General features: G+C 42.4%; 1 protein-coding gene across 1 annotated transcript in view; it reads right to left on the reverse strand.

The window, feature by feature from the left end:
• Nucleotides 1-8,832: 8,832 nt before the first annotated feature.
• IL17RD (interleukin 17 receptor D) overlaps nucleotides 8,833-26,133 on the reverse strand; it is a 58,237-nt gene continuing 40,936 nt past the window's right edge. Inside the window, exons 3-13 of the mRNA XM_063115388.1 lie at nucleotides 24,044-24,169; nucleotides 20,772-20,890; nucleotides 20,111-20,231; nucleotides 17,883-17,927; nucleotides 17,629-17,780; nucleotides 16,264-16,329; nucleotides 14,861-14,915; nucleotides 14,249-14,359; nucleotides 13,273-13,457; nucleotides 9,703-10,645; nucleotides 8,833-8,945 (exon numbers count right to left, since the gene is read on the reverse strand). Of these exons, the coding sequence (XP_062971458.1) occupies nucleotides 8,833-8,945; nucleotides 9,703-10,645; nucleotides 13,273-13,457; nucleotides 14,249-14,359; nucleotides 14,861-14,915; nucleotides 16,264-16,329; nucleotides 17,629-17,780; nucleotides 17,883-17,927; nucleotides 20,111-20,231; nucleotides 20,772-20,890; nucleotides 24,044-24,169 (2,036 nt within the window). The remainder of the gene's footprint in view (nucleotides 8,946-9,702; nucleotides 10,646-13,272; nucleotides 13,458-14,248; nucleotides 14,360-14,860; nucleotides 14,916-16,263; nucleotides 16,330-17,628; nucleotides 17,781-17,882; nucleotides 17,928-20,110; nucleotides 20,232-20,771; nucleotides 20,891-24,043; nucleotides 24,170-26,133) is intronic.

The raw sequence follows: 26,133 nt of genomic DNA on the forward strand, positions 1-26,133 counted from the left end.
CACAATATCCCTGTGTGGTGGGTATTCATCCCATTTTGCAGATGAAGAAATCGAGGCTCAGAACATTTAGGTGATTTGCCTACAATTCCATATGTAGGAAGAAGTGGAGTCAGGGGGACAGGGATTATGTGTGTGCCTTGTCCACAGCTGTGTCCTGTGTCCCCAGCACATACTTTGGGATAAATGCTGTAGGAAGGTTGTATCACCTGTGAAAGATGGTGCAAGGTCCCCTCTAGAAAGAGGTCAGGGAGCCAAGCTCATTGATCTTACATTACTTTCCCTTAATCCTAAAGACCCCATTTGCATTTTCTCTCATTGCAAAAGGACTTTTGCCATGTTTGTGTCCATCCCTCCCCTTCGTTACATCCTTTACCTACCCTCCTCTTGGGCTGCTTGATTTTGTTCCTGTGGACAGTGAGGACAGGAACTGTTCCTGTGGCTGTGAGTAGGAGTGGGCAACATTTATTGAGGACCCACTATGCCCAGGCCAGTAAAGATACATTTCATGTCTCCCCCCATCCTTTACCTGCTTAGCTTATCACCTACAATTTCTTATTCAACTGAAGCAAAATACCAGTTTTTTCTAATAGCCTGCAAGAGAAGGCTGGTCTTTGTTCTTCTCAAGTTGGCATTTCTAAAACAAAGCAAAACCAGTGGCAAGTCCCCAGAGATGTTGGGGACTATAAGAACCCTATGCAACGGGCCGACCCCGTGGCGCACTTGGGAGAGTGCAGTGCTGGGAGCGCAGTGACGCTCCTGCTGCAGGTTCGGATCCTATATAGGAATGGCTGGTGCGCTCACTGGCTGAGTACCGGTCATGAAAAAGACAAAAAAAAAAAAGAACCCTATGCAACTGTGAAAACAGACTCCACTTTCTAACACTGGGGTAAAAATGAGGGCTTCTCATGCTGTCCAAAGATGATTTTTTTCCAGTACTACAAAGAATGAGCTGCAACTTTTATTTAATGAAAGAAAAAGGAAGAGGAATTCACTTATTACAGCATCTGCCTAATGAGATTCTTCAAACTGAGATCTATTTGCTTAAACTCTGTATCAGATTTACTCTGAACATTTGGATTGAGAACAGAATCAAGTCACCATAACTTCCTACTTGAGGTTACTCCTTCCCCTTAAACTATACTGCAGGACAGTTTAGCCTGTAGATTAGGAGTAATGATGCTTCAATGGGACATTTCAAGCCCAGTACTGCCAATTCCTTTTTTGTGCCGTTGGCAAAGCTACCCAATTTCTGGGCCTCTAAATCTCAAAAATGAGGATGCTGATAGTACCTTCCATGTCGGGTTATGGTGAGAAAAGACACGAAAATCACTTAGAACAGGAACCAGCCATGCTAACATTCAGAGGCTGTCTTATCATTTCTTCCTCTCTGCCACCCATTTACAGGAAAGCTCTCTATTGCCTTTAACCACACATTTTCAAGTCCACCACTAACTGGATGGCTAGACCTTCACCAAGGGGATACATGGGTAGTCTCAGTAGGGATTTGTCATAGCTTATATGCCACCTCTGCCACTAGCCAGCTGTGAGATCATGAGTGACAACCTCTCTGAGCCTCAGTTTCCTCTTCTGTAAAACGGGGACAGTTAGATTACCCACTTCACAGGGTAGCTGTGAAGATAGATGAGATGATGTACGTAAATCACTTGGCGCTCAAATGTTGGCTCCTAGAAATAAGCAGAAGTGACAGAGAGCATGAGAAAGAAAAAATCAACAGGCAAAAAGACAAGCACCATCCTGGGTGAACATGGACAGAAAAAATAAAGGATATGCCAAGTTTAGGAGCCAGGAACTTGTCTGAATTTCCCCCACTCAGCAACTAACAGTGATTCCCTCAAAACTTTTTACTACTCCTTCCATTTTCCTTGGGCTCCCCAAAAGGGGCATGTTGCAGCACCTGAGCACCTTAACATCCTGGGGGAATATGAGAAGGAACAAGTAAACAAGGAAAATACAGTTTTTAAAATCTCTTATGCTCCCCAAACCCAAAATTTGGATCATATTCTTTCTGGGCAATGGCCAAAAGTCTTGTATTCTCTATCCTTAACACTCATTGTGTTCTTCTGGATACCTGTCATTTACTGAACACTGACTATGTACCTGTAAAACAGTAGAACATTGTATTTATCACCCAGTTTAATTCACCACCCTCTGAAGTAAAGCCTTTCACTGACCCATTCTACAGATCAGAAACTGAGGACCAGAGTCTTACAGTCACAGGGTCACAGCAACAGTAGCAGAGCTGGGAACTGACCCTGACATTGATGGGCACCAAGAAATTAACTCATAGAGCATGGGGCACAGGGAGGTAAGAGAAAATGTCTGCTGTTAGAATGAACAGGCATCTCTTTTTCTGCTTCAATGACGAGAGATTTGTGTGTGGCTTCCAAATTTCAGTAGCTTTTTTCAAATTTCTGAAAAAAAGTCCATTTGTTCCAAGAGTCAAATTTCTTCCTGACACAAGTAACACTGCTGCAACAGGGAGACCTCCTGACAGCACACAGGTAATAGGCAACTGCCCACTGGAGGACGAGGGAAATGGTCTCAGGCAGCAGGTTCCTTCTTTCTAAAGTGCGATAAATGCTGGCCATCCTCACCTCCTCAGCCTGAGGAAGAGCCCTCACAGAACTGTGCTAGGAACCCCAGCTAGTCAGGAAACAGAAAAGATGTTCTAAAATGATGCATCACCACAATCTTAAAACAAAACATTTTATTTGACAGAGAAATTCTAAGGTACAAAAACATTTTGCAAATGTCAGCTGTGATCTACTATCACCTATTCACAGAATTATGTACAAATCATATGTCATTAACATTTTTAATGTAAAAATACAGCATACTGCTACAGTCTGCCAGTGCTCACTATTCCACCAAATCCCACCAAGGACAAACTTAAAGATGAAACAAAGATAATGACATCAATAACTACTGTGTTCCACAGGCTTTTCCCTCATAGAATGTATTAACAGGGAGCATCACAGTGAAAAATTATTTTTTATAAACAGTGAAAATAGAAGTTACATACTCTCTAAATGAACACGTTTGGTTTTTACAAAAGCTTTTGCTGCTGTCCAGACTTACCATGCTTTCTTCTTGAGAGAAAAACACCAAACTTTTTTTTTTTTTTTTTTTTACAACAGACGAGCTCATGTTAGTGTAATCCAATGGCAATATTTTATCTAATTGGAGCAGCCAATTTTGTCTACATCATGTACAAACAGAAGACTGCTTCTTTGAATCTTCTTGACTGAAATTTTATATGATATAAACATCAGATATGCAGTCATAATGGTTTGCTTTTGTCAGACCTCTGACTGTGCAAAACACAGCACTTGGTCAATTGAGACCTGTGGACCTAGCCTTTTAGAACACAGAAAGTCCTTGAGGTGTCTGTGGTCCTAGCTAAATTTCGGGGAGGAACCAAAGAACCAGAGGGAAGACAATAGGCCAAAATTCCCCAGAGTTCCTCACTGGAGGATTCAAACGTTTGTTTGCAAATTAGCCCTCAAACAGCAATGGGAAAGTGGTACTTAGCAACTGCTGCCGTCACCTGGCCAGTGGTTAAACTGAAGTCTGCACCATTTAATGATAATGTGAGTCAGAAATAAAGGTGATGTCCAAGATATACAAAAAGAGAATCCAAAATTGGGAGGGAAGGATAGCTGCCACTCAGAAGGTTAAGAGCTGGTCTTGAAGAGTATCTTTAATAAGCTCAGAAATGATAGTAAACACCTCAGGAATAAGCACCAAGTGTTTGACACAGGAGGGAAAAAACCAAAAGGTATGATAGAGGACTATCACCAAGAAAAAAAAATCATGTGGCAGTTGAATAACTCTCAAAATGATATACCATTTTTTAAAAGTACCATTATATTTTTAAGTGATAGGAGGAGCTGAGCACATAAGAATTTTTCCCCATAACCCCATCCTGAGCTTGGATTTCACAAAGCACCAATGTGAATAAGGCACCAATGTTCTGTTTGGGCAACTAAACTGAGTGTGAAGCTGAGAAACAGAACAGCAGTGAAAATGATTAAGCCGCTGGAAAACAAGAGCTATGAAGAATGGTTTAAGTGGGTGGGATTATTTATCACTGAAATAAAAACACCAGGGGGATGACTTCACTGTGGTTTTCAAATACACGGAAGGTGACCAGCTGTTCTTTCTCCAGTACACCCCAAACAAAGAAAGCTGGTTTGAATTTCCATAAGGAAAGATGTACAAAGAACTATCTGATCAGCAGGGTAGGTTACAGAATCTTCTTCATGAAAAACCCAGAATCCCATCCACAGTCGTACGTCTGGAATAATTCAGGCGCAGCCTTGTCTGACACCAAGAAGGTAACATGCTAGATAACCTAAATCTTCCCCTAGCCCCCAAATTCTGAAATTGGAATAAAAGCTATTGGCTTACAGTCAGACTTCCTTTTGTTTTTTTCCACCCTCAGCCTAGAAAGGAGGTTATGTGGCAAGGGTGACCCAACACCCCATAAAGGCTCCTAACTGATATCTTGACATCAGGAATAGCTTTTCTCTGTATACTTACTGTTTCACACCTCCAAAACAGAGTCAATTCACAGATCACTAAAAACAGAAGATAATGCAAATACTTGGCTCTAGTGGACACTAGGAAATTCCATACCTTACTCCCCACAAATGCCTGCTTTCCTAATTATGTCTTGGACTAAGATCAGAACTGCACACCATCTAAAAAAAAGTGATTATGCCAAGAACTAAAACTATAAATAAGGCCCTTCAGGCTGTGGAATTTAAATGAAATTGTTCAAAGCATTATATTCTTTAAATTGGGAGAACATAAAACTCATTTTGAAATTCACAACTAACTTCTCTTTCTCTTAAGACACCATGAAATGTAAAGATGCAATCAACATTTCAAATACATTTAGAATCACAACAAATTTCTTTGGGGGAGAAAAAGGGGAAAGAAGCAATCCAGCTACTGGCTATACTTAGCAAGAGCATTTTCTAGTGGCACCAGACATCTGTAGTTAAGCTAACATGGATGGCTTTCATTTCAAATCTTATAAAGCACAGGTAACAAACTGGGAGCCAGTGGGCCAAATCAAGTCCATCCATGTGTTTTGTTGGGCCTGAATTCACTTAAAATTTGTTATAAATTTAGTTGCCAATATTTAAAAAATCAGAATTTTTCATATAAAAATCCAAATTCCCAGCTTCTGAAAAATGGGAAGATCAGGAAATACTGCACAGCCACAATCGGCTGAAATAGCTGCTCCCTGTAGGTCGGACAGGAGCTCTTCAGTTTGCCACAGTCCCCACCATTCTCTATTGCTATAACACTGAGAAAGCACGTCAATACCACTTATCAGCACATAGCTGTTTTCCTTACCCCTGGCCTGCTAAATCAGTGCTCCCTAAAGGCACAGGATCTGCTAAATAATACTAGTACTAGTCTTCACCAATAGAAAATAAAAAAGGCTAGTAACCTTCCCATGGGCATTGCCCACCTCCTTCAATAAAGATAGAGTAATTTCTCTCTCCTTGAGAGAACCAAATTAGTGTTGAGGTGGTTGGGGGCTGCAGGATTTTCTTTCTTTTGGGTGGAAGATGTATCATTTCTTCTCCAGGAACAAAAAAGACTTTTTTTCCTTTGTTTCTTTTAAAAGAAAAGATACTCAACTCTGAAAAGAGCTCTGAAAATCATGTAACCCACCCCACATTTTTTGAAGGGAAGTCTGCCTGTGTACTTGCATTTAAGTCAGGAGACTTGAGACTAGCAGTTGGTTTTACAAAAAAAAAAAAAAAAAAAAAAAAAAAAAGATACTTGTGTCTACGAAGTTGCAAGACTGAACTCTGATAAACGTATATAAACTTTAACATCCATAACTTACTACATGTTGATTCCAATGCTGTAATCATGGCTAAAGACATTTTTCAAACTTCTGATCTGTGACTGTCTTCAATTATTGCTAATACGTCAACCAAAAACTCCATCCCCTAACTTTATGGCCTAATCTCATTTTTGGCTCAAAATACTATTACCTGGCTGGGTCACCATCTGAATACCTGGGACTGGACTAGAAGGCCTTTTAATTCTTTCTGGAAATGAATGTGCCTCAAAGGCCTGAGGACTCGGCCTTCTGGAGGAGCTTTGCACCCCATGTGGCTGGGCTTGTCAAGGTGCTCCCTGTTGTCTGTAACCAATCTCTCAGAGAAGAACACATCTTTACCTGGGGTTTAACCTTCCTGATCACTCTCCTGGCAAAGCTGACTGCATCAGATGCTAAATCCTTTCTCCAGGGCACTGCTGAATTAAGACAACAACTAGCTCCCTACTTTCAGCTCTCTGCAGGATCCCTGGTTTCCTGAAACAGTGGACTTACCCCTGCCCTGCTCTCCTTTCCAAAGGACACTAACTTATCCACACAAGCTTTTACTATCAGTATTAAGGCCTTTCATTGAGATCATCCCTATATTCTAATTCCTGTTTCCCCAATATCTAAAAGCCTGTAACTTAGCGGAACCCTTTTCTGAATTCCATTTTATCATTTCCACCGTCTGGGACAATCTGTGAGTCAAATGCAGCTCTGATTAAAACAGATGTTTTGCCTTAATCTGCAAGGCAACTATTCCCATTCCTAGCATGATGGAGAGGGTGAAAAAAACAGTGAAAGTAATGAAGCAAAACTAGGAAACTGTACTTCTCAACTTATTCTGAATTAAGCTATCACACTGTAGTTTCACTGCTTGGTATGTTAGAGTTGGTCAGGAACATTAATATATCAAAATAAGTATCCAAACCCTAAATGCAAGCTAAAACATCCCGATTTTTAGACTAACACATTCTCTTTCTTCCTTCCATTTTCATGAGTGAGTTCATGTGGCAAGCTCGCTGCCCATGCCCTTGCAGCCCAGTTAATGCTTCCCTTTCCAGTCCTCCATGCTGTCTCTGGGGCCACTTTCTCAGATATGGCCCCTTTTCACATGCAAAGCTGGGTATCTATCCTAAAAGCAGATCCTAATAGTTCCTTTGGGGCACACAACGTCTCTTGGCCTCAATAAGAAACCTCTCTGATAAAGTTCCAAGTGAATTGTCACATGTGAGCAAGTTTGAACCAACCAGTCTCCATCACAGAATATATGCTGAGGATGAAACAGTGGGACAGTCATGTATGGCAAGAGCTCTGTGCTTGTCCCAGATTCCACAGTGACAACATGCAACATCTCTCCTCAAATGAGATGCCTGGTTTTATGGGGAGACAGTCTTGCAGCTCACTGTCTCTCCCTCAGAGCAGCTGCAGGAAACTCGATACCAAAGAACAGACAAGCACATTCTTCTCCCAAGAAGCTGCCAGCTGCCTTCACAGAGCATGGACTATAACATTTGCATCAAAAATACACACAAATCTCTTCTTTCCAGCAGGGGTATAAGGCTTTTCTTCCCCACCTGCTGAGCATGTGCTTGGAAGAGAAAGTCCAGCCCATCCCACCTCCTATCCTGCCTCGGAACGTTTCTCAGCATACCCCTTAATGTTGGTCCTACCTGATGAAGGAGTGAAAATCATGGTTCCTGGGCTGAACGTTGAGAAAACAGGGTGCCAAAATCCAACAGCACCCATGAAAAAGTTGGAGAAAGATGCTTACACCCACTCCAGGGCACAGGAAGAAGGGCTTCCACAGGAGAGACCAAGACATTAAACACATACTAATCAACAAATGGGATATGAACAATGGTTTTCCCTTTGGAAACAAATTCTGTAGAGAAATCATTCATAAAAACAGAGTATTTACTTCTGTGACAGTCCCTTCCTTTCTACCTTCTTAATAAGAGGTTTGTCACTAGTCAAAACCAGTCCAGCAGATTAACTGGCCCCCGCCTCCACACACTGCTGTATTTCAGTGAATTCTGATCCCTAATATTCAGGACACATCTTTAGACCAGAAGGCCAACAGAAGCACAAACTGCAAGTTCCAATAATACAGCCCAGCTGGGTATCAGTCTCTTAAAAATAAACTTCCAGACACCAACATCTGAGATAGAGCACAGAAAATGTAAGTTTCCCAGGGAAACCTGGCAGGCTAATCTGGCCCCTGCATGGTGCCTACTCAGACCACGGGGAAGCTCTGTGTGTTGAGGGGTCTGGTACCTTCTGCATGTTGCCCAACCCATCCCAGATGGAATGGTCAAGACAGCCTGGCCCTGTGGCCCCAACTCCGGCCAGCCATGCCACTCAGTAATACATAGAGACTCGTTTTATACAAAGCAACTGTATATTCAGTCACTTTTTTGACCTTTAACTCAAAGCTTATTTAACACCCATGGCATTGTAAATTCCACATCAAAAATAGAAACATCATCAGCAATATGATATGGACTCCAGATATACTGACTTGATTTCTGTGGCTATGACATTAAAACTGCTTTTTCCACAAAGCACTTCAAATGAAAGTAGTCAACAATGAATAGGCAAAGTTTGCAGAGCTCAACAAAGCCTTAATGATCAGTGCAGGTATCTTCCTGTGTCTCTTTACATGTTTTCTCTCCAACTCCCAGAACAGGCTCTGATCCAAGGACTGACCTAATGTGGCAAGCCGTTGTCAGACCTTATGGACATGACTTTCAGACTCCATATGGTTTTAGAAAATCGGAGACTTTGCCAAGATATCTGGTAGAGAGGGTTGGGGCAAGCGGTAGCAAATACTGGCCAGAATTTCACTCCAAATATCCTTGAATGAGACCTCAGCTCCAAGTGGGCCACACAACCAGAGAGATGAGCTGGGAGCCAGAGAGAGGCGGCAGCTAAAGTGGCAATGCTTAGACTCTTTCGTTTCATTACAAAGGGGCAACAACGTGAAGTTCATCAGTGTAGCTGCAGCAACCAAGTTCTGCTTTGCACACCCCAGAGGCGAGGAGCTTGGAAGGAAGGGCAGGAGGCTCCTCCTCACCTAAGAAGAGAAGACAGGACAGAGTCACAGTCATTGCATTTCAGTAGGTCAGGGGCTCATATAATGTGGCTGGATAAGGGTTTGAACTCCGGGCTTTGCTCAAATGAGGTAGGCATCCCAACCAGCTCAAGACAGGGTACTCTCATCCTAACAGGTTCTTGTCCCCTTAGATGAGAAAGAAAGAGACATTCCTTGAGAGTCAAGGGTTTCCACGTATGACTCCAACTGGTTACAGGCATGGTAAGGAGCAGCCTGAGACAATATCCTGCTCCCTGGGGAAATGGGTCTTCCTACACAGTCCTCCTACCTAGGGCCCTGTGCTGAGCTAGGATGGAGAGAATACTGCAACCATGAACCCCAGGCTCAATGGACATAGCTTTAAATACAACAGGAGGGAGTGGGGTGGTGAACACTACAGGTCCCGACAAAGACACAGGCCCACAGATCCTTACCCAACACCCTTGGCGTGTTTCGGTATTCTAATGTTTTTGGAGTACATAAAGTTTACATAATGCATATACCATATGTTACATAACACCCCTTGCAGGGTCTGGGCAGCTCACCACAATTTAGCATCAGTATTTCTACAGCACAAACATGTAAGTACTCCCAATACCGGAGATAAATCGAGACTATCAAAAGAGTTATGTTACTTCCCATCAGGTTTCACTGCCTAGTAAGTTGGCACCAAAATTTGAAAAACACTTTGACGTATTCAGAAGTGTGACCAAAGTGCACCGACCCAACAGCACCTTACCCAGGCCCGAGGAAGAGGACACGCTCTCTGTCAGGGAAGACGTTTCCGTCTGGTCGGTTGAAAGTCCTTCCATGAGAGGCAGAGACAGCTCTGACGAGGGCACGGACGAGTCGTAAATGCCTGAGTCTCGCGGCATGTCCGAGGGGCTGCCGGCTTTCACCGAGTGCAGCAGGGGCTGCAGGGCGGAGCCGCCGTCAGGCGCAGGCCGGACCTCAGCATCTTCGTCCAGGCTCCCGCGCTGGCCCTCCGGCTGTGAGTCGACCGGCCCACTTGCCCCAAGAACGGCCGCCTCGGCCTTTAGGCAGAACTCGCTGTCAGGCCCTGGTTTGCACACGACATCATTTAAAACCAAGCCCGAGTCAAACTTCTGCAGGACTGGCTCCCGGTAGCGTAGTGGGGGAGGATGGAAGGGAACGAACTGCTTCTCAAACCAGTCGGGCTCCTCGTCGATAAACTGGTGCATATTGCAGATGGCGACGTACAGGGACCTGCCGGATTTGCTCCGGAAGTAGTTTCTTCTGCTGCCATGTCCCGGATGCTGCCCTGGCTCGGGCTGGCTGTGGCCTCTGGAGTGCAGGTGGGAACAGAGCTGGGGAAGGTTGTCCATGAGTTTGTACTTAGTGCTCAGGTCCAGCACGCCGGGGACATCTCCCTCACAGGAATAATCAAAGTAGACTGCGATGAACTTGCTGAGCGCTGTGGATGAACTCTGCTTGGCCTGGCGGAGCTTCTCAGCAATGGCCGACACCGCCACCAGGAAGAGCTCCCCTTTCCCTGAGCCTCGGCCGCCAACTTTGTGTTTGTAGTTCTTCTTATCCACGAAGTACTTCATGCCTTTGGAACACACCACAATGATGAACTGGGACTCGTGGATCTTCTGGATGACCCATTCTCTCTGCCCTTCTCTGCAGAGGCTGAAGTCTTCCCACAGGTCCAGAGCCACCTGGAAAAGAGAACAAGGCACCTCATTGACCTATACAGAACGCTCGGGAAGAGCCTAGAGAACCAAGTAGCAAGAATGGGAATATCAGGATGTCACATCATCTGTCCCATAACCATTATCAGCACAGCTATGTGTAGGCTCTGGGTTACCAGGTCAAGAGGCATAGCTAAGGTTCTGTGGGTGAAGCTCATACTCCAGGCCCTCTGTAAGGGCTTGCCAACCATCAGCTCATTTTAGCATAATGTGAGGTCATCACCACTTCTGCCCTACAAGTGAGGAGAAAGAAACATAGAGCTGTTGGCAACTTGTCCAAGTCATACACTACATAGGACGCCCTCAAGAAACCTACAGTGTGGGAGAGAGCACAGAATACGGAGGAACAGGGTTGATGTATCTACTAAGTCAGGCTGCCTAAATGGGAGGGACAAATCCTGGAGAGAAGGCTGGCAGGCTCTGAGAGGAAGACATGGAAGAGTGACCTCAAAGTGAGTTGGGAGATGGGGCTCAGGCCTGGATGCTAGAGTCACCAACAGTACTAGGTGACTCACATCCAGAGGGCATGACTGACTAAGAGGACCTCTCCAGCCATTCTCATAGCCCTGGGGTCAGCCATGCTGGTTACCAGTTGGTCAACAGAGAGGACAGTGGTGAATGGAAGTAACATGGCCATTCTGGTTAACTTACTCAGGAGTGACTAGCACCTCCCTCCATGGTTTCATAGAAGCCTGCAGGGTCATATCTCTACAAGGCCTGTAACCCTAAGGGGAGTCTGGTAGAGAGGTTTGGGTCCTTGACAAAGGAAGGAAAATTAGGCATGCATGGCTTCTCAGAGGGCTTTATATTCTCAGACCACTCTCATCTGATTCTGCTGAAAATGTCTCTTGGTGATCGTGCTGGCATCTTTCCTTCTGTAACTCAGAAATTGGCTATGACCAAACACAGAAGCCACAGTCTCTTACAAGGGAGGGGGGCATTCTGAAATGACTTTGTTTTCCTCTTCTGCTCTTAGATGTTACCAAAGGAAAGAAAGCCCCAACATCCATCCAGCTGATGAAAATAATCCTGAATTATCTTATATTTTCCTTAATTCTTGCTAATATTATACATGCTAAAAGCTAACTGAGAGTATATATCAAGCATCTAAAAAATATTCCTAGCTATGACTCAGGAATTCCATTTCCAGGCATCTATCCTTGGGAAATCATCAGAAATGGGGTGATATTGAACTACCGAGATGTTTAACAATTTGAATTAATTAAGTTATGGTGAATCAATATTATTTATCACTGGCTATTTAAAATTGCAATTTATGTAGAACTACTAATTGTATAGAAAATTATTGAGATAGGAAAAAAATCATTCCAGTCTGCCCAAAATGCAAAACTGTTGGTGTGAGTTCATCTATGCAGAAAAAGACTAGAAGGAAATACATTGAACATTAACTGTGGTTCCTTTCTCCAGATTGGGATTATAGGCAATTTTTTGTCATCCTTTTCTAGTTTCCTAATTTTCTACTGTAAATATTACACTCATAATTGGAAGAGTGTTTTCCTCAGAGGCAAATTACTTGCGAAATAGAGCAAACTGAATTGTCTGTGGTATTTGAAAACAATGTGTATGGTTGTTTTTCAATAGGTGCTGATCTGCCAAGCTCATGGCTTTCACACAGGGGAAACTGGGCCAGCCTTGTAAATATGTTTTATTGACACCAGGGGGCAGCCTCACCCTGTGGAGAGATTCTGAGAACTATGCCAGTGGGCTGTTTCAAAGCACAAATAACTCCCAATTACACAACTATTATACAATTCTTGCATTTGTAAGAAACAGGGTGTGCCTTCCATGAGAGTTCCAGACTTCACTCTAAAAATTAACACTATGACATTATAGAAAAGCTACATATTAATAGATTAATATCTAACGTCCATTAATAGATTAATATCTAATGTCTATTTATAGATTAACTCAAGGGAACAGCTAAGAAACCAGAGCAGACAATTTGAGCACTTGACACGTTGTTTTCTGGGAGTCCTCCCTTCCCACTTCTTGGTTCTCTCCAGGCACTGCCCTCTCCAGCATCACCAATTTCTCTTTCCACGACTTTTTACCACTCCATGGTCAAACCACCTCACAGAGCCCTCTGTTAAACATTACTCCCTGGACCCCATGATCCTCTCCAGTGGTAGCCCCATTCTCCATTCCCCTTTTTAGCAAAACTCCCCCAAAGGATTGTCTAAACTCACTACTTTACCTGCCATTCTCTCTTTGACCCTCCAATGGGGCTTCTGTCCTGAACATGCTTACCAGGATGTCTTGAATGACACCTCCCACCCTAGCTGCATGTTCCCATGGCAGCTGCTGGTCTTTTTAATGCTTACAAAACTTCCTGCCAGGTGGCTTTTGAGCAGCGGTATGCCAGGGTTAGAGCTAAGTGTTACGAAACATTTAGTGCTGGTAACAGGTAGGACAGACTGAAAGAAGACTGCAAAACTGTCCCCAATTTGGAAGACATAGCACTAGTCCAGGGCAGGTTTCTCTGAAGGAGGTCTGGAGGAGAAGAGATGGCATCAAGGAGAGAGTACAGACATGTGTCCTGCCCAGGGTAAGAGAAGAGACTTCAGATTCTGCACCTCACAGCCACAGAAGTCCTGGAGGAAGTAGGCGAAACACTGGATGACGTTCATGTGATTCTGGCCATCTTTACTGGAATAGCAGAGGAAGACCTTTGGCCGCGGCCGGAGTCTCTCTCTGGGAAGTGCTGCAGCATACGTGGAGGACTCAGAGCTCTCTTCATCTAAATGTGAATATATATTTTCTAAATTGGAAAAGAAAATAGGGTGGATACCTATGAGCAACACTTAGTCCTGCTCCCTATTACTCAGAACCCAATGCTACCTTCAGGAAAGAACAGTTGACACATTCACCTAGAGCAGTCTCAGTCCCCCAACTCCATCAGCCCCTTGGGTCATCGCTGGGAATGGGACAGCTGATTTCTGCAGTGGAGCAACAAATGGTCAAAAATTGTTCCTAACCTGAATCTGACCTTGGATAAGCCAAGAAATGCCGCAGAGGCCTCCCTGGTCAGCAGAGTGCCCATGGCTGTTGGAACCAAGTGTACCTACTAGACCAATTAAGCACTGGCAGAGCTGACCTTTCTTTTTTTTTAAAGTTTTTATTGAGGTACAATTTACAAAGGAAAAGTGAATAAATCTTAAGTGTACATCTCAATTGAATTTTTATGTCAGTATACACCTGTGAAACACCCCCCAGACCAAGACACAGATCATTTCTAGCTCCCAGAAGGCTTTCTCTGACTTTTAAAGGATCAAGCTCTACCAATATCCTTTATACTTTAGACTTCCTTTATGTCCTTGAATTTATTATTGCAAGCTTGAGAACAGAAATGTATCTGTCCTTTTAGTGGATCCTGAGGTTAAAAGCCATATATTTTAATTCTGGGAACTACAGTAGATAGAGAACTGATTAGGAGCTATGAGGCTTCCCAGAAGGTAGCCTGGTGGAACCAGGTGCTCCCAATATCCCTCTATTTTGGCAGCAACCCCTGGCCTGCCCCTTGTTAGGGAGACACTGCACACAAAGAGATACCTTGTTGCTTCTTGCGGCACATCACAGTGAAGAGCGTTGCGAATGCTGATATGACAACCAGCGGCACAGTGATGGCCACAGCTCTGATGGGCCCAGCCCACGGGGAATGCACTGGGAAAATTTCAAAGGGGAAGCTTTTAATCTTAGGCACTGTAACAAGTTCAAAGAGAAATACCTTTTTTTTTTTACTTTTTAAACATAAGCTGCATAACAGGTTCTAAGATCCCACAACCATCTTTCTTTAGTACTGGTTTGGTGATTATAAAAGGAATCAACAGTTCATTTTTAAAGGGTTATAGAAAACAATTCAACAGTTAAAAGAGTCTGTATGGACATTAAATACCTTTGAGTGAGAATTTTGCCTAAGGAAACCACCCCTCCTACCATTTTTCTTCTGAGGACAATTGTTAGTCCCAGTGACACACACCACATTGGCTTTGATCTTCCAGGCATCTACATTAGCATGGAAGGAAAGCCAGATTTGATGGAACATCATTTAACAGACATGAGCCGAATTTTGTTTTGCTTTTGTAAACCATGAAGTATAGAAAGTATCAGATACCTTGGTCTACAGTAGTATAGAGCCAAAATTTCAAACAAAAAAATTCTTACCTGGCTTTAGGGCATAATGCATCACCTTTCTTGTTGTATTAGTGTCGTCTACCAGCTGCAAAACAAAGGATGCTGTATTATTTTTTTTTAAGTGACAGCACCTCAACAAATTATGTCTACCAGGTAAGTGGGAAAAAATGGTGATTTCATCCATTTTCCCATGGTGGGGGGCACAAGTAAGGGGCACAAGTAAAAGAGAACGGCTTAGGGAACAGAGAGCTGCTGGTACCTGTAATCACTTACCAGGCTGAGACTAGGCATTAAGTACACTGAGGTTCACTGCCATTTTATCAACTCCAAACTCTAAACTTTATCATGTTTCTTTTCATGAATTAAAAGGCTGTTTATTTATTGCAGAATTCAGTTGGTAAGTCCCACATTCTGACAATTTTCAATTAAACTGGCATCCCACTACTAATTTTACTGGGCTTCCATTAATGCTTTAAGAAAATGTGTCAGTCCAAAACTACACACTGCTGCCAAGGACATGAATTAAAAGGCTGTTTATTTATTGCAGAATTCAGTTGGTAAGTCCCACATTCTGACAATTTTCAATTAAACTGGCATCCCACTACTAATTTTACTGGGCTTCCATTAATGCTTTAAGAAAATGTGTCAGTCCAAAACTACACACTGCTGCCAAGGAATGCCAAAACTAGCGTTTCTACCAAAATGTTAAGACATGTTGTTTTGTCTTTGAATAGTGGGGCCATGGACAAATTGTTAATTTCCTTTTCTATTTTCCTTTTATTCCTATTTTTGTGGTATCAATTTGATACTGGAAAATAATCTAAAAAAGAAAAGAAACACATCATTTACATGCTCTTTGAAGTGGTGTTTAGAACTCATTTATATTGACATAGAACATCAACAGAAACCCTAGAGAAGTACAGGTAGATGTAATGAGTATAACTTTGCTTTGCTATTTCAGCACTAAAAACTTTTGTAGGGCTGAGCCCGTGGCGCACTCGGTAGCGTGCTGCGCTAGCAGCGCGGCGACGCTCCCGCCGCCGCGGGTTCAGATCCTATATAAGGATGATCGGTGCACTCCCTGGCTGAGCGCCGGTCACCGGAAAAAAAAAAAAAAAAAAAAAAAAACTTTTGTAAAGCTAAAATTTTTAAAATATATCTTTGTAATATGCAGGAATACTACATATAAATTTTAAAGCTTGGTTATATATGGACTATATGGCTATATAAGAATATTTATTGAAATATTTAATGAAAAGATCAAAGATCAATTATGTATAAACTTTTTAAAAAGCATGTTAAGAACCATATAAAAATATAACTCTGCAGACCTTCAGTGGCTTGAAATTTTAGTGTTGTAAACAGTTGTAATTCTACACGAACTGGATTCATTCTGTTGAATTAATAATAGGTCTTTCTTGAGTTATACATACCTCAATTACATAATCCCCTGGAGAAATATTTTGAAGGAGGCAGCTGGTTGTCTCTGTATTTTGCTCCTGCAAAGAAGCAAAAGAACACTTTAAAAACTCACTTCGTGCAAAAAGTTCATCAGGACTTTTCTCACCCAGAGCTGAGGAGATTTGCTACCAGTCTTGACCACAGTTTTCAGGTATGATTAGATCAGAAAGCAACTGTGTTATCTGCCACATGTTATCTGAACTTTACTTTGTTTTTTTTTATTTTTATTTATTTATTTATTTATTTTATTTTTTTTTAAAGATGACCGGTAAGGGGATCTCAACCCTTGTCTTGGTGTTGTCAGCACCACACTCAGCCAGTGAGCAAACCGGCCATCCCTATATAGGGTCCGAACCTGTGGCCTTGGTGTTATCAGCACCGCACTCTACCGAGTGAGCCACGGGCCGGCCTTGAACTTTACTTTGATAAAAGGCCCAGGAGAGCCCAGGACCCCGGTCATATTCTATGCTTAGTTGGTAGCATCCTCAGCAGGAATATTTGGTTTGAAAACAAAGAAACTAGTTAGAACACCCTTTATAAAAGGGTGGGGAAAGAAATTACTGTGTTTATATGTATTTTATTTGCCATAATTTTAACATGGGCAGAAAGTCAAAGAAAGTCAATGATAGAAGTGAGAGCCAGGAGGAGAACAAAATTATGACAGAACCCAACATTCACTGGAGCATGTCTAGGAAGGTGCTGATTTTTGTCACCATTACCAAAAGCCGCCCTCGGTGCTCACAGAGGACAGTCTTATGAAATTCCACAAAACATTTCCCACTCCTCTGACTGCTCCCAGTTTAAGAACTTGGTTATTGACTTAACTTTGGCCTATGTATAACATCAGTGGCCCCTGGGTTGGTAGAGCTTGGCTCCTAGATCTGGTTTTTCCACTCAATAGCTGTGTGACCTTGTGCAAGCCAGTTGACCTCCCTGAGCCTCAGGTTCCCCACCTGTAAAGTGGGGATGACACCAGCCTCTGTTTCACTGAGTGGAAAGGATTCCAGGAGCATAAAGCTGGTGTCTGCCACATAGTTAGCACCCGATGAATGTTTAAATTATAGAAGAACAAACTAGAGATACTTCATTCTTTTGACTTCTTGGCAATACCTTTACCAGGCTGCATCACCACTGGGACAACTGGGATGTAGATAACTAGGGAATGAGGGATGACAGCAAAATGGCCCTGAGACATACTCAGTGATAACATTCTGGAATATCTACCAACCACTGAGAGCCAACAAAGCCTAATGCTCACACTGAGCTGCCCAAGTTCCAGTGGCTCAGGGGTTGCTTTAAAACACACCGTGTTCCCTTATGCACACCCAGCAGCTCACCTGCTTACAGGTCTTTCGCTTGAAGGGTCCTTCGTGCTTGAGCTTGTAATGAAGATAGAAGAAACGGAAGCCAAAGTTGTGCGGTGCATGGTCGAAGGACACCTGCATATCTGAACCCTGCTGGGTGATATTCAGGTTCCGAGGCTTCCAGACTGGAAAGAGGCAGGACCCAAAGTGAGCACCCAGAGGCCACCCCAATACCATCATGATGGCAACACTCTGAGATTTGAAAGATTAAGAATAGTTGTACTTACAGGGTTTACAGGCCAGGTTGTCTGGCTGCAACAACAGGTCACAGGCTATTAAGAAAGATAATATATTTTTAGTTTTAGGACAGTTTGACATTTTCTTCATTCAATAATTCAATAAAATATAATTATACTGTGCCAGGTACTGCTAGAAAGGGTATAAAATACATCAGTTCAATGCTGATTTTCACTACAGTGCAGTTGTATCTTAAGAAAACTTAAATGGTACAATATAAAAATATTAATGCAGTTCACTTTATGCCACATAAATGGAAACAGTTTAAGATCACCCAGATTTTAAAAGCCTGTCAAGCATTACATAGTTTCAAGGCTGGTGGCCAAGGGCAGCAGAACTGTGTTCATGCTGCAGTCACATGAAGGCTCTGTTTTAGCTGTAAACAGAAATAATGCCAGGCCCTTCCCTGCTGTGGGGGTGTTCTAGGCACAAGAGAACTTCAGAGTGGTCCTGGAACTACCACGGGGTTATTTAACCTTCACAGGTATTCTAATTTAAAATTCTTTTGATGGACTCTAAAGATGACAAGGAGGCATCTACTTAGTAATAGTGTTAGCACTGAAAACCAGGTACCAAAGCTGGTAGATTTGAAACAGGATTTAAATGAGATAAAAACACAATGAGAGAGGTTAAACAGTCAAATATGCTATGCTGCCTGGGAAGTGTCCATACAATGCCAAGAAAATCAAAGGCAGGATCAAAGCCACAGTGCACTGAAATGGTGATAAATGTCTGCATTTCAGGAACACATCTCCTGCTTCCATGTTGCCCCCAGACACACACATTGATTCCAATAGGAAAAAGTAATCTTAAATAGTTTTGATTTAGGTGAGGTTTTCACAAACACATTCTTTGAATCCCGTACTAGTTATTATGTGCAAGGCATCAAGATACGTTGTGACACTGACATGGTCTTTGTCCTGTGGAATCTTATTTTAATCAAGAAAATGAGACCAACTGTTATTAAAAAAAAATCTTGCTGCATAGAAAACCACCACAGTAAGAATTCTGCAAAGGGAAACATTGATGTAGGCTGGAGTTGAGAACAAAAGCAACACAGAGGATGAAGAATGCAACCAGAAATCAATGGAGGGGATGTCGGGTTGGACTGGTGGCGAACCATCCAAGGGCTGGAAAGCCAGACAGAAAGACTGATCAGGAATGCAAGAGGGATCTGCTGCAGGTTTTGGGGTGACCGGCCACCAAGGTTGAAAGCAGTGATTCAGAGAGATTAAAGGGATACCATGTACAGAACAGAGGTAAAAAGTGAGTAACAAGGAACCCCGCATGGTTGGTGGTTGAGAGTTTGGACTCTACAGCCAGACTTCTGGGATTGAAATCCCAGCTACAGGCAAGCCCTTTAACTTCTCTGTGTATAATTCTACATCTAATGAGTGGATGGTAAGATTAAATTCTTCGTAGGGTTGTTACAGAGGTAAACTAACTTAATATTTGGAAAGCATTTAGAATAGGGCCTGGCACATAGATGTTAAACAAATAAATAGAACTTCCTAGAACAGGTAGTCTCAGGGACACTGCTTAATTTTCTTCATCTAGTACTGAAAATGACAGGCCACCCTCCTGCTGACAGGTAAAAGATGGAGTAATTTCATGCTCTTACCCTTTACCCCCAAATCACCTTACACTTTTTATTCCTGATTTTTTCTTTAATCAAATTGCTCTGATACAAGGCTGTCTTAATGGTGGTCACAGCATCCTCAAAAAATCAACTGTCAGGTCTGTTCTAGAACAAGCCAGGAGTAGGTATCTCTGGTTAGATTAACAGTGCCTTGGCCTAATCTTAATTCTAAAAGTACTTTTCTGACACAAACTATAAATTTAATGGGTCATTTTGTATAAAAAGGTCAATTATGAAAAGCCTAGAATTTTTCAATTATACCAATATATTCTCTGGGTTTTGCTTGACCCAGACAGTGTTAACTTTTTTCATCTATATGGGTTTTGATTTTCACCGCAGAAATTGGTTTTATTTGATAAATCCAAGTTTTAAGTTTCTCAGTAAAAAAAAATCTCCATAAGATAATAAATAAATAAATAAATTGTGCTTTTTTGTAAACTTTTTCTGTATGCTCTTCTCTTTGCCACGTTCATTTCATACCAGTATTTGGTGTGCTCTTGAACACATCTTTGTAGAAAAATCATTAAAAGCAGGAGAAAAGTCTCCTCATGAAAACCAAGCAGGAAATACCATACTCACCGCGGGTTCTGAAGAAGAAAGGGTGATAATTGCTTTCATTTTTAATGGAAGGAAAAGGGACAACCTTTACAAAGTAATCAGTTTCAAATTTCATATTCAGGAAAGGTTGAGATTCCATTCCCTAAAAGGGAACAAAAACACACATGATGTCATGGAGAAACTACCCACCCCTCCACCTACACATGAGATCTTACACTCCTACCCCAGCCATCACCCAGACACAATTCCAGAGCAGGAGGTGCGCAGGGACATGCCCAAGGGAAGCAGGACGTCAGGTCTATTGTCTGGACCAAGTTTAGGTTTGGATCCCTCACCATGAAGATGACCAATGCTGTCTGTTCTTTGGCAAGGAAGCCACAGTAATACTGAACCTGGGAGGTGGAGGGAGGGTGAGCCGCACACACTCTTCAGAGCACAGACACCTTCCAGGAGCTCTGCTCTAGCGCAGCAGTAACTCAAGAGGTGTGTTTACCACAGAGAGGTGATCAGGAGTTTCCCTGGGAGCGCAGAGCAGGTTCCTGGTGTTGCCGCCGTTCTCACCCACCTTAGCAGGCGGGGTAGACCCCACGGCCCCTCCTCCAATTTCAGAATTTCAATAGACCATTCAGACCCCCAGAACAATGGTGTGTCTTCAGCAGCACATTCCCTGAGTGCGACTTACAGTTCTTTTGAAGCTACTGTTGAGCTGCTTTGGGTCCTTTAGAATCAGTTGTTGGCACTGTCTTCCTTCGGACTTCAGCTCCTCCAGTATTACCCGAAATCCTTTTAGGAATTCGATGCCTAAGCAAAGCAGAATGCTTTTATTAAAAGCAGACCTAATTACTTCTGAACACACTTTCTTTCCTCCAAAATTACTGTCCTGTCCACCTACATACCAGAGTTAAAGCAATTCTTACTCTGGCCAAGGTATCTGAGTATACAGAAAGGAAAAACAGATACCCTGCATTCCTCTAGTACAGACAAGGTGATTTTCTTTGTCCTACCATTACTTGTTAATTAATTTCGAATCCACACAGCCATTTCACAAATATCCATTGCCTTTGTAGAATTATCATTCAAAAATTTAGACTCAAGTCACAATTGATCATAAAAGTCTCCAGTGGAATACATAATTTCTAGGTCATTAAACAGGGTGCATTCAGCCAATGATTCTCAATGTTGACCAGGGAATCCCCTAAGCCATGTTTCCACTTTTAAGTTTTAGCTCTATATTTTTTGGCATGTTTCACTGAGCAACATACAAAATTCCCAACAAACTGTGGGTCTGCACCCAAGGAGTTCCTAGGCTTGAGATTAAATAGCTTATAGGAATGCCTGTGTGATTTACAAAGCAGTTCTTGCTCTAATCATGCCTGAAAGGCAGACACCCAAGGGCTGCCCAGTGTGTCCTCTTCATCCAGTCCTAAGAGGCCCTAAGATGCCCACAGCGCCACTGAAAGGCCTGGCCCAGCCCCCCGCCACCTGAGCTTCCCCCACTGCACGTCCGACTAGATGCTTTCAAAAGGATTAAGCTGTGATGGCCACAAGAGCCAGCACCGGGGCTCTGTATCCCATGGAGACTGGAGTGGTCCAACTGCAGCTGGAGACCTCCAAAGCCAGCCTCAATTGGCAAGATATCGATTTCACATTCTTTCTGAACACTAGACAAGGAGACATTTTCAACCCTTCCCCTCTCAGGGCAAAAGTAATTACACAGGATGCAATTAACCAGGTGGGAAAATTATTGATGGCAAAGGCCAGGGAAATCTTTTTCGCTTTTTCCAATCCTATAATTATTTGATGAAGATTACATATTTCATGGTGGGTAGGACAGAGAAGCCATAATTACAGCTTTATATTTTAAGGGTTCAGAGTACTACAGTATGCAGGTACTGACTCTGTCATGTTGTATTTCAAGTCCAAAGCTTCCTGTGGGGGTGAGAGCCAGCTGACCCACAGCCAGAGATTCAGACATGATGACAAGATACAAGGTCCTTAGACCAACAGCTATTTAGTAGATCTCCTAGGAACTTGCCCTTTGAGATTAAGAAAAATTTTTTTCTTAACAAATCCTTAGTATTTATACTAAGATTTAATTTATGCAATGTTCCCATAACTACTGTTTAACAAAAGCCAGGTGATGAATATGATTACCAGCCATACATCTCACAATTGTTACATAAAAATTCATTAGCTGGGGTGGGGACGGGTGGTTCTAGTCCTTATTTTTAAAAGACCAGCTTGAAAACCACTATGTCAAATCTTGTGGTGGGTGTAGAGGCAACAAATGTAATTCCTATATCATCATGACACATTTATCACAATACTATTAACACCTTGTAGTTATATAATGATTAGCAATTTTATAGAGCAGCTTCCCACGAAGGAACTTATTTACTCTCGCTCTCGCATCATTTAAACTCATTAAATCCTCCTAACCATAGGAGGAAGGTATTATTATCCCTAATCTGCAGACGAGGAATCCGAGGTCGACAGATGCTAACTGACTTGCCCAGGTTCATACAGTAATGAAATGGCAGAGGTGGGATTCGAACCCATGAAGTGTCTGGCTCTCAGCCAGCAATCTTAACCCACGTCTTCCAAGAAGTTTCCTTGATGGAAACTAATAGAACCTGTCCAGCCACTGCCACCCATAAATCATCCTACAGTAAAAAACAGCCTTCTGCCCTCACTGTTCCACATGTTAGTTTTCCTACCACCAGCTCACACCTCTTACTTTCATTCTAACAGGGAAGCCTGCAAGAGCTTGCAATTCGTCAGGCCAACCCCTTAACCATTTAAGCCTTAAATGGAATGACCACTTCCCTTTTATCCAAGAGAATGTTTTTATCTTTAAATGTTAAGATAATATTATTTGTGGAACACCCACGGGGTTCAGACCCAGAAGTATTTATGTGGAAAAGTAAGTCAGGTCCAGGGTCTGCTCCATCCTCCCTCTCCCTGCACTCACCCCTCCTGCAATCTGGTTCTTCTGAGATTTATCTTGTTCAGATTAAGAAATTCAGACTATTTTACTTCTCCCTTGGCCAGGTTTTAAAGATATGTAAGATCAGGCAGCACTGTCAAAAAGGCAGGCCCGAGAACTGGGTTCTGATGATGATGATGGCAGCCACTATTCTTTGAGAGCTCTCTCTGGAAATGGACCACGTGTGTCCGTTCTCATCTCCACTTTACAGATGGGGAAGCTGGCACTCAGCAAGATTTTAATGCCTCAAGTGAAAGGTTGATTCTGGGTTCAAACCCAGGTCCATCTGAACAAATGGTCCCCTCCCTTGTCCCACGCTCGACTTACATCCTCTCCTGTGTATCGTCAGTTCATTCAAGAGGACAAACAGATTCAGCCCCAACCTAAATCTGCCCAGATAACATGGGTTTGTTTTTTACTGTTTCTTTGTTTTGGTTTGAGTTTTTTTGGTCCACACAGTTAAAAATAAAAATTCAACTAGTTGCCAACTTTGAAGAAGTCACTGATTTCATAGTTTCTTGTGAAAACTGGGATTTTCCTGAAAAAAATCACAAAATGTGCCAGTGCTCAGCCTGCACATCCATGTGACCATGGAGACCACTAATGCTGGACACTGAAGCCATTACACCCTTGGATGGGCCACAGGCTGTCTTGGCACTGCCACTTGCCCATCCCCAACTACTGCTGTGACAGAGAGGCCAAGGCCTCAGTGTCATTTATCACTCACACACTATGATTTTTGAACCCACATCTCTCTCGATAACAGTCAAGGAAACAAAAGACCACGGGGCATAGCCCCAAGCCGTGTACACACTCAGCAAGCATATGCAACAAAGAACAAAGTGTGTCTGTTCCAAATCCACTCACATCATGACCTGCCTGGCCCCTGGAGACCATCAGGTGTGGGACCCTTACACTGGGCACTACCCACCAAGGCACCATGACAGACTTGATTTCTGACCACTTACCGAGGGCCCCTGGGGACCAAAGAATGGTGACTGCCACCTGGTCGTGGCAAGCGTACTGGCTGATGGTGATGTTCTGGGCATCAGCAATCACGTGCCTCCCTACAGGACTCAAGTAGGTGGTACAGTCTAGAGAGTTGGGGAAATGACAACAGTTAAATTTTTATTTTTATTGTCATCCTGTCAAATTACACAGAGCATGTCTGTAGGTGGCTAAATCCATTCTGTTTAAAGATGTGTGCCTCAAAAGCCCAAATATGACATCAAAGGTTGACTAGTGTTTGGGAAACTATAAGATGCTAGAGGATTTCTTTATAGCAACACCACCACCCACCTGAGTTAAATTCCAGGACAGTGTCGGGAAGATCAACACTGACAAGATTGTGGAGTTTGTGTATCTGGCATTAATATTTTTTTACTCATGACATTTTACCTAAATCAATTAGTTACACCAATTCATTAAAGAGTGATTTAAAACAAAACAATGACTAAATAATCTGGGTTTTTCTTGTTTTTAGAACAAACCTAGAGGGCAAGGTAACTATGGAAAAGGAACTAACAAGCAGAGGTGAATTCATAGGGAGTGATTCACAGCAAGACTCTTAACCCAGTTAGTATCTGCACAAGGTTCTAACTCAGTGACTGAGTGATAAAGATGTTAACTAGCATTGTCAAAGGTAAAACTTTTGTTCCAAAAGAGCCTGTGTCATCAAAGACACCCACAATCCCCACTAAATCCAAGGGCCCCACACTGCTCAAAACATGAAAACCACCTCAGTCTTTGATTCTGTCTTAGGACATTACTCACTACCACCTGTCAATGTAGCCACAACGGCGAGCAGCTGTGTCACCTGGTATTGCTAAATATATCTTCAAAATCTGCAAGTTTCCTAAAAAGCTGCCAGAAGCTTCCAGCCAGAATCAGACTGGGACTTTAGAGAATGATTGTGAGCTGTTCTAGCTACTCTTGTGAGAGAACTATCAGCTATTCCCAACGTACACCAACTTATAATTCTTACACCGCTTTGCCTCTATTTCTTTCTCAATGATTAAACTTGAATTTTCTTTTTAATATCTGCTGCAAAAGATCTTCGATCCCATCAAATGTCCAAATCTGCCCATTACCCCTCTGAAGTTAGGGAGTTTTTCTTTGAGGTGAAATATTCCAGGGTATTTTCTAAGAATCTCAGTGAGTCTGCTGCATTTACCCCCTGTAAACTGTACTGCACATTTCCCATTTTTATGACTAAATATGTTCACTGGAGACATTTAAGAAAAATGTAAAAGTCATCCATAACCTCTCACCACACAAATATGCTATTAACATTCTAATGAATACCCTTTCCAAGCCTTTTAACATGCAGATAATATTCGTCCCTTGTTATGTCTTATTAAAGTATAACATACATACACTAAAATGCACCTCCCACTTTTAAAACTCCACCCTCCACACTGCCTGTGTCCTGCCTTTTTGTCTAACCACATTAGGCACCTTCCCTTCTCTAAACTTGATCTGCTTCAAAAACAGTCAAATTTACATTTCAATATTCTTTTAAAAGAATGTTAATAATTCATAAAACGAAATTCTTCTTCTGATGAAAATTTACTCTCAAAGCAAGAAACAAGTGTTCTCTGGGTGCAAAAGAGAATTTTAGAATAGGAAAAAAAAATTTTAACATCTGGTTTAACACCCACATTGGGGCTGGCCAGTTAACTCTAACTTGGTTAGAGCAAGGTGTTCAGGGGTTTGGATCCCCGTACCAGCCGTCTGACAAAACAAACACACAAACAAACAAAACACCCACATTGCACAAATGATCAGCTAGTGGCTTTGGGTACACCACATGGCTCACCCAGGGCTCTTGCCACTCTGTCATCAGCACAGAGCTTTTTACTATGGACATAAGCTCTGAATCAGACGTGTTCAGCCTGCAAAAATACTGGCTGAGCCCAGCTTCCCAGTATAAAAAAGAGACAAGATCCTATCACACTTGGAAAGTTCACATATTTTCATTTGAGATCTATAATGAAAGAGAAACATTTGACTCAAACAGCTCTGAAAAGATGCACAAACAAGAGCAAATCATGGTTCT

Source organism: Cynocephalus volans, chromosome 11 (genome assembly GCF_027409185.1).
Source record: "Cynocephalus volans isolate mCynVol1 chromosome 11, mCynVol1.pri, whole genome shotgun sequence".
In the NCBI taxonomy this organism is placed as follows: domain Eukaryota; kingdom Metazoa; phylum Chordata; class Mammalia; order Dermoptera; family Cynocephalidae; genus Cynocephalus; species Cynocephalus volans.